Source organism: Anneissia japonica, unplaced genomic scaffold (genome assembly GCF_011630105.1).
Source record: "Anneissia japonica isolate Jap-2015-1 unplaced genomic scaffold, ASM1163010v1 scaffold352_len1594369_cov220, whole genome shotgun sequence".
Taxonomy (NCBI): domain Eukaryota; kingdom Metazoa; phylum Echinodermata; class Crinoidea; order Comatulida; family Comatulidae; genus Anneissia; species Anneissia japonica.
In genome coordinates this window covers 223,769-235,628 of record NW_022751928.1, presented here as the reverse complement: position 1 = coordinate 235,628, position 11,860 = coordinate 223,769, and the positions used below count along the sequence as shown (strand labels likewise).

Here is an 11,860-nt window from a genome sequence, read left to right as displayed (position 1 = left end):
GTTCTGAAAAGAAATGTTGTTGTTGGTTGAGAATATCTCGACGTTTCGATTGAGTTACTTCAATCGTCTTCAGGAGAATAATATGATTATAAATTCCATATCCATCGTACAAAAAGTATGAACTACATTCGAATGCTATCATTGCTTACTAAATCTAAATAGGCCGAGAAAGTGGCAACAGCTTTAAAAGTTTTAGAAACTGTTTTATTCGTTCATCATCAGGTTACTTGAATAATATTCTGACATTTAGTAGGAGCATTAATATAGATCCAGTAGGAACGATTTAGGGTATAGATGACACAGTAATTGTGGGACACACAGACGTATTTAATACTTAACGATTTAAAATGAGACTTTGTCTTACATTAGAACGTCTTCAGAAAATGTAAACAATACACGTTCATATAAGCTCCACAGATTACAGCGAAGGTCTATGCTGTCAATGGTACAATTAAATATATCATGTTTCCATAATTTAGATTGGATGACACTTTCTATCAATGGTATGAGAAAGACAATATCGGTAAGACAAGAACCTTAAAAGAGCTTCATAGGCAATTTTCTGGGGCGGATGCAGGATTTGGTCACGGTGGTAGGGTGCGTGAGAGTCCATACCAAAATTATGAGAATAAGTACCTTCAGGTGTCCGGAAATTGCATTTTTATACATTTAAAATCTTACTGGGAAGTCATACCAACAATACAATTATTTTCTTAATACAATTTAGAGGGGGGGGGGTGCGATCCAACCGTCTGCATCCGCCTTAAATTTTGTAGTGTACCTCCCAACTCCCCCTCTCTCCCCCAAGCTAAATCATGGATATATAGAAGCAAATAAAGTTTCCTGCTTTTGGGTGATCTTGGGTACAATGGGACTGTCATATGATCAACGTCAGACGCGAACTTTATTAATATTATCATCAACATCACAACACAGCAGCATCATCATTATCGGCATCATCGTCATCATATCGTCTTTACCATCATCCTCATCACCATCATCGTGTCACGAAAGTTACTGCCCATCTCACTGAGGTGCTCTAGGTTAGGCCCTTAGTGTCATCACTCAATAATACCGTAGAGGATGAGCCAGACGATTTACCCATAGGAACACTGCTACAGCTTACAATACAATGAGAGTAGTAAACTATATACCCAAATATGGAGCGATGTAACTAATGGAAAAGTCATTAAGAGCTTTGTTACATCAAAGCGTTAGAGTTGCGCGAACAGCATTTAACAATGTCGTCACACACGTCATGATATGGCATTTACATATGCAGCATATGTTTTGATTTTAATGAAATTACCTAAATAAAATTAATGTCCCACATTCGTGTTTATCTTAAAGTTTATACATATAATTTACCTAAGTGATAGCTGTGCGCAGGCGCGGTACCGTATCCTATGAAGCAACGCGCAGTATCATAGCCAATCAAATGAACAGCTCAGTGTATAATTTCCACAGGGAAAAGAATGAATGGGAACTCAACCATTACGTCAAATCACAGAAGCCCTTTTTTAAAATTGGCAATAACCGGCCTATACTGTTCAAATTGTACTGTGATTTAAAGTAATAATCGTGACAAATCCAACTAATTTGTTTAAATGATTTCAACCGGAGTAATGCTACATCCTAGCCCTTTACAAGTTACAATTGCCTATTTAACGACGATACCATAGAAAACTTATAAAGCTCAGTAAGAGTTTTTTGTTAAGTTTGGACGAAAGCGTCATTTAATATCTCAATGTTTATCATCGTTAACTTAATTTAAGTAGTGGGATGAAATTAAGTTTAATACTGAAAAATTGCCAGTATTACGTAATCCACTTATGGTTGTCTTTGTTTTACAGTATTTTGATAGTATTTCTATACCAAAACAACACTTACCATCATGTTACATACTAACACCGGTAAGTGTAAATAATCCAAATAATGAAAATAAGGGATTAGAAATTACAAATTCGCCAGCAAGCAACCTTCAAAATAAATCACTGTACATTTTGAAATGCACATCTGTTCACAGTTAATTCTAATCTGCTTTTAAACAGTGTTCATTCTATAATGCATCATCTGAATTTCATAATGCTATGTATGGTTACAATATCTGTTATAGATGAACGGCAAATATAAATCTAAAAATTTAAAAGAAACTGAATTGCTTAATCTCTTTCATATTTCAATCAGTATATAACATGTCACACATACAAAATAAAAAAACATCAACAGATTATCAGATGCCAATTAATTTATTTCATTATGAACTACAATATTCAACAATAATCTGAAAATCTTAAAAAAAAAAAAGACCAATCCATACCAATACAGTATCTGATTTAAAAAACACTTAAGAAATAAATCAGGTAAAACAAAAGCTTAGCTTTTGTGTTGATAGGTTTAAAACATCAATCACATATACTATAAATATTTGACGAAAACAGCTGCATTCATCTTTAACATTACAATTCACATCAGATACACAACCACTGATAGAAAGAGTGCATATATGGTTTGCTATGAAGTCATAAGAGACGTATTCATTTGTTACTTGTTCCATCATATTGTGCCAATTATCTGAATCATATATGATAATGCAGGGTACATATCAACTGTAAAGCTCTATCTACACTGTCAAATTTTCTTTTGACAAAAAAATGTGACATGCCCATATATAGTAGTGCTATGCCTATATATGGTCATGGTGTGATGTCATCATGCCCATATATGGGCATATCACACTTTTTTGCCACACAAAATTTGATAGTGTAGACTGAGCTTTACACCAGTAAGAACAAAAAAAATGGCTTAAATTATGCTGTAAGAAGTGTCAAAGAACTGTAAAACTCAATTTGTATACATAGTAGAATGTTTTCATATGATGATGCTATTTTAGTCTAAATCTATTCATCACAATGAAACCAAATCCGAAAAAATTCTATAAGAAAAATAACAAATTTGCTGAGTGCATCAAAGTATGCGTATAATTATGAAAACAATATTAATTTTAAAATACATACGTACTCGCGCGAATAAGCACTTTTTGAGGGGCGCTTATAGAAACAGATGAAAATTGAGGGGTTCTTATGGAAACTTATGAAATGCAAGAGGCACTTTTTGAATGAAAAAAGATTATATAAGGACATCAGGAAACCGAAAATTGTGAATGGTGGTGTGACGGAAACGATAATCGTCCAGAGAGCATGGCTCATGACAAGAATGCTGTGAGTGTTTACAAAACAGCAGAACAGCAAATGAAATCAATGGTGGTGGTGGTGGTGGTTAGCTTGTTGGCCATCTGCCGATTGACATTAGCAGGATCATTGCAGGTTTTCTTGCAAAACTCAGATGAGAATATGCTAAAGGTGCAAATTGTCAGAAAAAGAAAAAGGCCTAGACAAATATAAGAGGAGGAAAGTTGGAAATATACTGTCTGTCCAGGGAGCTCTCATCTGTCCAAATGAAAATCATCATTTTGATATTTACTAGAGGAGAATGTGATTCCACTACGCAGCTCAAATCATACCAACAACCACAGTCTCAGGATTGATTGGATTATTGGCTTGCTAAAAAAAAAATCACATATTGAGGAGGCGCTTATTCAAACAAGGCGCGCTTATTCAAACGAGGCGTTTAAGGAAATTTTCACGTTAGGAGGGGCGCTTATTCAAACGGAGCGCTTATTCGCACGAGTACGGCACTAGAATATAAAAAACAATGTAACACACAATGAAAACTAAAGTCTTATAATTTCTTAAAAGGAGTAATTCATACCATCATACAGGTTATACTGTAGAAATGTATTTCTGTGAATAATTTACTTGCCACAATGGACCTTGCTATGCCCCACCCCTTGGATATTGTTGCTAAGGTCCACACACACAAACATGCGTATTCCTTGGCCTGTTTTGATTGGTCAGCTGTTAAGGAGAATATCCATGTGGGGTCTAACTTTCCATCAGCAGATGGTGTTCCTGAACATTGGTTGGTATGTCTGAGGGTTCCAATTCTGAATTTTACATATGAACAAATCCTACTCTGGAAATGTCCATTCTGTTTACATGCACATTGTGATTAACATTATAAATCAATAATACTTCTGTCCATGTTGATCAGATTAATTATCCATTATTATGCAAATTCTGAGTAATTACTTATCCTTACAAAGAAGAAACATAATTGGCTTTGATTCAATTATTTCTTATTTTCTACAGAGTTAAGCCAGCAGAATGTGTTAAAAAGTTTATAAAATTATTTCTTATTAATAATAAATCTATTCTTCCCTAAATTTAAGTCCAGTAATACAGTAGTAGACTTAAAAACAATTCTGGTAGAAAATTATGAAAAAGTTTGACACTGGAACTGTTATTGTTTTGTGAGCAAAGTCAAATGGGTTACTGATGGAAATAGGGAGGTTTCACAAGCTAATGAAAACGAAAACCAATTACGGCTACATCATCAAATGTTTACTTCATTCATCCCCTACAGTAAGTTATGTGTCACAACATAGGTCATCTATGCCTTTTACACGAATCAACAATTATATTCAGCTCGTATATGTATTGTCAAGAATGTTTTAGTACAAATGACAATAATGAAGATGACGTATTCGTTATCGTTTTTATAAGGTTGCGAAAACTCCCTTAATGAAAACTAAACTAATCTATAACTAGAATAAAAAAGTGTTTGATATTTACTCCATGTATAATTTACATACAATTCACATGTGTAAAAATCACATTATGCGAAAAGGTACTCTGAGTGTCTGTGTAAATACCTAGCTATTCTTTTTGTCTGTGTAAATATCTAGGTATCCCAGGGTGTCTTAAAGTATCTGGGTAATCCAGGTGTTCTGTGTGAATGTAGTTATATGAAGTATATGTGTTAAAATAATAAACAGATGAAATGTTGGTACACGCACATGTAATATCATTTTTGTGTGCGTGAATACGTATGGTTCAGTTATGCCATCTATATTAGGAATACAAAAGTTCACAAGAAATTCCTTTCAGTATCATACATAAAGCATGTAGTTATAAATTATATACCAACTAAATCACTGCAATAAAATTTTATTTTATTATTACACGTAGGTTGAAATTATGAACCTACTTCAGCGATGTTGATCAATGTTTACAAGAAAATGAGTATATGTGTACGTATGATTTTAGATGTTTTTGTCAATAGCATGCTGGTTAATTAAGTGACTGTCTATTCTGTGCTCGGTCCTGGTCCTGGTCCTGGTGCACCAGACCCAAAGCCAAGTCCAAAGCTACGCTGGGTGTGAGTCTTGACTCGTGCCACGTGGTATTCTTGATCAAGTTGAGTAAACAGTTTTGTCCTTTCATCCTCCTGTTTCTTTACATCTGCCATGGAAGACACAGTAAACCAAAATGATTAATAACACACTGACTAGTTTTTAAATTCTTGTTACATCATGCTAATGAGCATCTATATAGTGCCTGAATACGAAGCACATATTTTCCCATGGCCATTACGCCAATATCCTCAAGTATTGCTGCAGTATTGGCGCATTAGCAGGCAACCCCACCAGGTACCCATTTATACTTTTGGGTGGACAGAAAAAAGCAAATTAAGTGCCCTGCTCAAAGACACAGCACAGAAATGGATTGAAAGCCAATCCATTACCACTGCTCCAAAATTCTTAATAAAAGTATTGTATTATATGAAACTCTTTTCTGGCTTGTGCTCTCATATTACAGACCAGCCAATGAACACACAGATATTTGACCCTCAAGTAAGACAAATTAAAGAAGCGTAACACAAATTAGACGCAAGAAGCAAAAAACAAAGAATAGCAAGACTGAATTACTTTCCAGTGTGTTATATACTGAGTAAAACTGCACAGAAAACTGCACAGCAAAAATTCATAACCTCCCATCATCAGACAGTTCACAGGCCTGCCACCACAAACCTACCTTCTTCAGCAACTACGCTATCGGCTTTGATTCCCATTAGACGTCTGAACTTCTCGCTTGTTGCCTCATCACTGAAAGACGTTCTTTCCCACTTGTTGCTCGATGTAGATGTATCTTCCGTTTGCTTAAACAAAATAAACACATAACCCACTGATCAATATGCGAAACCCTAATATTACAATGTTATTCAATTCGTGGGCATATTACATTTCTCTTAGACCCCTACTTCCCTTTCTTGTGTAGACTTCCTTACCTCAGCTGCAGGAGTTTTCTTTGATGACCAGAGTAGCTGGCGTTTTCTTGCTTTTTCTGCATATTGTAATGGATTCACAGCCATTGGATTATAGTAACTAGGAACAGCTATTCCAGTTGTTGCTAGGGCCTGAAATAACAATTGTATTGTTTTAATTTTTACTGTTATTTCTCAGCAACGAATGTACCTCACAAGAAGGTGTTTGTATTTGTGTAAGTGATCCCCTGATTGAGGGCAAAGCTCCACAAAGAAGTTGGCGTAAATTATTAGTATAAAAATGCATTTATGCTGACACCACATACTTCCTTAAAATATATTTTAGCATATGTATATGCTAGGCTTTGGGGCTTTATCCCCCTGCCATTCTCACGACACTCCTGAATAGCTCTTGTATTTCATAATTCTTAAAAAAATTTGTTGTGAAGACATAATGAGTTGTTTGCTTACCTTTGCCTGTAGCTCAGCATAAGCGGCTTGAAACGCTAGTTGAGCATTAGCACCAGTCATTGATGAAAGTGCTTTTGAAATTTCATCTGCAGCTAAAATCAAATCCAAATAACTTTAATGCTTGCTGTATCTTATTTTTCTATAATTCACGTAGTACAAAGACCCTTTAATTGGCCTCTAAGCAATTTATATATGTTTGTAATAAAATTACTGTTAATCAATGAAAGTTAACTGCTTCGATGTGTGTCTAAGTGTCTGAGGCCTATTTAGTTTTCATATCTAAAACAATAGCAACAGCAAAAATCATTGCAAGGTTGCGAAATGTGGTCACTGGGCTTCTTTTTTCTTTTCTTTTTTTTTTTTGCAAACTTTGGTCGGGTATCTTTTCGAGATGGGCTTCTTTACAAGGCTACTTTTGCAAAGTAAAAAGGGGGGCATCTTTTCAAAATGAATGCCGTAAATTTTGGAATTACTATAAAACAATAAATAGGGCCACTGTAACATCAATCTGTATTATGGAATGTATTCACCGGCATTAAAGTACCTAAACTACTGCATAAACCAAGTGTTTTTTTTTTCAAATTACTTTGTTTCTTCAAAATTCGTGTACAGTGTATGTACTATACTATCTTGAAAAGAAGCACATGGACTTCCTTTCGAGGAGGCTACTTTTGCAAACTAAAGAGGGGGCTTCAATTCGAGATTAGCTTACTCTCAAGATTAAACCCATTGGGCTTTAATTCGAGGTTGTACGGTATGTATATTCCGGTCAGTGTAACATACAATAATAGGAGAATTATAATTAAATTTAAAAGGTATGAGAGGTAAGTTTAACATCAATTATGAAATGTTGATAAAAAGAGAGAGTTTTTACTTTTCTTAGGTTGGCCTTCAGCAGCGGCAGCTCTGGCCTCTGCTTCCTCCTTCCTTTTCTGGTCTTGAATCTTTTTGGCCTTCTCTAACCTTCTTGCAAGTGCTTCCTGAGCATGGATGGCAGAGTCATAGCCAGCACCACCCTTTCCACGTCGTCCCCGACCATAAAATGGTGATCTTGAGCTTTAAAAAAATTTACTCACACAATTACTACTCAGGGAATAGATTACAATTCTTTATATTGAGTATAACTTTTGTAAGGGTTTATTATTATTCCCTTTACATTATTCCCTTCACATTAAAAAGGAAGGTACAGAAAGTGCCAATTAAAACATGAACAATGCCATGTCTGTAATTAAGCTATATTACGAAGCTTATGGAACCAGCATTGTAGTAGTTATTATATATTCTGTATAAAAATTATACAGAATTAATCTGCTAAGACTTACCGAGAACGACCTACAGGAGACCTTCTCTCACGATGACCTCTTGGAGAACGTGAACGCCTACGTCTTTCGTCCCTTCTTTTATGTCTTGGTGATCTTGAACGAGAACGAGACCTGGACCTATTAGGAGGTCTCCTTTTCACAGGCGATCTAGAACGAGATCTCCTGCCAGGAGATCTGGAGCGAGAATTATTTTTAGGTGACCTAGAATGAGATCTTTTGCGAGGGGATCTGGAGCGAGAATTCTTAGGAGACCTAGAATGAGATCTCTTGTGTGGAGATCTGGAGCGAGAATCCTTCTTAGGTGATCTGGATCGTGACCGTAACCGTGATCGTTTCTGGGGTGAACGGGAGTGCAACTTACGGCGAGGTGACAGGGATCGTGATTTTTTTCTTTCTCGCCTTTTTGGAGACCTTGAACGATCTCTTAACTGCAACTTTGACCTTCTCTTTGGGAACTTTGGTGGCGATTCAGAAGCTGAATCCCTTTCTTTTCTGCTTTGTGAATGTTTACGTGCTCGTCTTTCTTTTGGCGATTTCCTTCGCTCATGAGAAGAGCTTCGTGATTTGCCACTCTCTTCATCTGATGAGTCTGACTTTGGTTTCTTGGTATCTTCCGGGGATCTTGACCTGTATTTCTTCTCAACCTTTGACTTGCGGTCTGGTGATGACTTTCTGGCCTGTGTTGGGAGAAACGGTGCGCTTTCAGAAAAATATCCAACAAAACGTGTTAGAACATATGAACTTGAGGCATGAGATAATATTTTTCCTTACAAGAACAAATTTTATATGCAACCATTACAATAAATTGGAAAAATAAGAAAGCTGTATTTAAAGTTTAATAGAACATAATACAAAGTGAAATATAATTTTGTTTAAATGCCTAAGGTGATTTATTTATACCTTGTTTAGCAAACCCGCCCCACACCAATAATAATGATTTTGAATAAAAATAACAATTTAGTTTTGGCCAATTAACCATCCACCACAAAAAAAATGTCAATTTCAATTTTCTTTTTTTTCACGCCCACTGCTGCAGTGAAATCCCCAAAAATAAATTATGTATATTTCTTCATAAATTTTATATAAACTTAAAGCATTTAATCATCTCAATACTACAATGTTTACATTTACCAATGCAATTTTATTATTTTAATTTTAATTTTGTTCCCGACCTCCTCTGACGATTAAAAAAAAAAAAAAGTTTGTGAAACAAGGTATAAAAAAAGTCTCACCTAAATAACATACTTTCAATTGGTTGGGGTTCCTCTCCCTAAACACTTCTCAAAGTTTATGCTATTTGATATTGGTTACAGTCTTCCTAACAAATTTTATTTCATGATGATTATTAATATCACAAGGCCATAATACATTATTCCTTTAAGCCCAGCTCTCCCCACCCATCGGATATTGTTCCTAAAATGTTGCCAAAAATGACGACGACTATTCCTAGAAACATAGCTAAGCGTGTCCTGTCGTAAATATAAACATGTAATTTTGTTACATATGCATGTATACCTGGCCATGATTATAATACATACTATGGTCAGTTGATTAGTTTGGCTGGCATCCAGTACATTCCATCAGATATAGAGATGCAAGGGCTACTACACATTTTAAACTTAAATAAAATATCGTCCTTAGTGTCACATAAGCCTTTCATGCACCTGTCACCTTATCTAAAAGCTTACCTTTGGAGAAACACTCCTTTTTCGACTGCTCAGGTCTCGACCAAACTCATCGACCAGAGGCCGACTTGATTTTCTTCTTGAAGAATGCTGAATCATTTTTACAGTAAATTGTGTTATTAGTGATTCTTAATAGATAATACATCTTTTTTATACCACTTCTCAGATAAAAACTGAATTACATTTAATTTAATAAGAAATTTGAAGAAATTGGAGCTCATGATCTTTTAAATATAAAAATATTTCTTCACAATCATTATACATCATAGAAGGGTAAACATGTCTATTTTTGTTTTTGAAATGTATTCTTTCATTCACTCAATGTTTGCAGTTTCGTAAAACAAAATAAATTTTCTCAATTTTATTATGGATTAAATAACAGAAACAAACCTCCTCCCACTTACCTCTCTACTTCTGCTTCGGTATTTACGTCTTCTCTCTGCAAAAAATTGCAACAAATTTTAAGGCTATACTTAGTAATAGTTGCATGTATTCAATTTCACTGAAGTGCAACAAAAGCTTGTAAATAAAATTAGTGTCCTTAGTACAGTATAACCACAGAGAACACTTATAGTATCTATTTTGTGAAAGGAATATTCAAAATCTTACAGAAACATACAATGAAATACTGTATTCTAATTTACTATTAATGATAAATACAAGGTTCATCAAAACCAATGTATAAATCTCTATCCAGACTATAATTTTTCTTTTTTACAAAAACAGGTGACATGCAGCGCCTAAGGTAATGATGACATCACATCATGACCATATATAGGCAAATGATTACTACAGTACATATATTGTCATATAATAGTTTGTCAAATAACATTTTATAGTTTGGACAGGGGTTAACACTATGTTTAAAGATTTATTTGATATTCACCTTGTGATCTTGAACGTCTTCGTTTTTTCTTTGACCTTGAGTTTGAACGCGATGATCTTGACCGCCGCCTAGATGACACTCTAGATCTTGATCGCCTTCCTCGTGATCGTGATCTACGTCCTCTTGACCTTGATCGCCTGCTTCGTGATCTGTGACCTTTCTCTCGTGATCTTGATCGTGACTTGTGTCCAAATGATCTAGATTTTGATCGTTTACTTCTTGACCGTGATCGCCGCTTTGAACGCTTTCTTTCTTTTGATCTGGAACGACTACGAGACCTCAGCTGTTTCTCTTTAGAAGGTGATCTAGATCTTGATTCACTGGTTGAGGTTCTGTCACCTGCAAGGCTTTCACTTGAAATTTCTTTTGTCTCTGCCTGTTCATCAGGTATTACAGGAGCAGTTATTACAGGAGAAGTGGGTTCCTGAACTTTAGATACAATAATATTATCACCATCATCAGGTAACGGCTCTGTTGGATCATACAATATATTAACATTTTTCTCAGTCTCTTGCAAATTTTCTAGTAAAGTCACTGCTGGAATAGCATTTTCGGGTGGTTCATCTTCCCTTTTGGGAGGGTCATCTTCCCTTGTACCCTGCAGATCGATTTCTGTTCCATTTGATTCTTCATGTTTTATGTACTGTTCTGTTACAGGGATATGCTTTTGTGACGGGGAGTCAGACCGACTAAGTAATGGGGGCGAGTCGTAGTTCCCATCATTTGGTTCAGTAAAATTAGCATATTCATCCCTGGAAACTAGTTTTGGAGGTGATGGATAAACTTCTGTTTTTTCAGAAACCAATTTCATACGTTCATCAGATATCTGTGCACCAAACTCAAAGCTTTTCTTGTACAAGTTCTATGACATAGAAAACAAAAATCATTTAAAACTAAGTGAGTCAATCCACACTATCAACTTTTATGTGACAAATAAATGTTATACCATAATTATGCCCATATTTGGCTGTAATATAACATAATCATGCCCACATGGGCACATCAAATGTCTAAAGATTTACTAGTTCGACTATAAAGCTAATTTAGTGTAAAACTGAAAAATACTCAGATTTTGGATTCATTTTTCGAATAGTTAACCCTCGTTAACCCTAAAATGCCTTAGTTTATTATAATCCTTAATCCTTTATTAATTAATAGCTGTTAAAATTAGAATGGGCGAATTTAGGCGAATTTATGAAAATTGAAGTTGAAATATACTATACTTTTATAGGTCATGTAAATGTTCCATTAAATTCGAAACTTTTCTTGGTGGAAAATATTAATATGTTTGATATTTTATGAGAGATAAATGTATCATCTTATACACATCT

At 35.0% G+C, this 11,860-nt stretch overlaps 1 protein-coding gene across 1 annotated transcript in view; it reads right to left on the bottom strand.

Moving 5' to 3' along the window:
• Positions 1–3,978: 3,978 nt before the first annotated feature.
• LOC117121927 (arginine/serine-rich coiled-coil protein 2-like) overlaps positions 3,979–11,860 on the bottom strand; it is an 8,604-nt gene continuing 722 nt past the window's right edge. The window contains exons 2-10 of the mRNA XM_033267332.1: positions 10,530–11,391; positions 10,048–10,082; positions 9,647–9,733; positions 7,959–8,635; positions 7,511–7,692; positions 6,637–6,728; positions 6,190–6,318; positions 5,937–6,060; positions 3,979–5,363 (exon numbers count right to left, since the gene is read on the bottom strand). Coding sequence (XP_033123223.1) covers positions 5,209–5,363; positions 5,937–6,060; positions 6,190–6,318; positions 6,637–6,728; positions 7,511–7,692; positions 7,959–8,635; positions 9,647–9,733; positions 10,048–10,082; positions 10,530–11,391 — 2,343 coding nt within the window. The 3' untranslated portion in view covers positions 3,979–5,208. The remainder of the gene's footprint in view (positions 5,364–5,936; positions 6,061–6,189; positions 6,319–6,636; positions 6,729–7,510; positions 7,693–7,958; positions 8,636–9,646; positions 9,734–10,047; positions 10,083–10,529; positions 11,392–11,860) is intronic.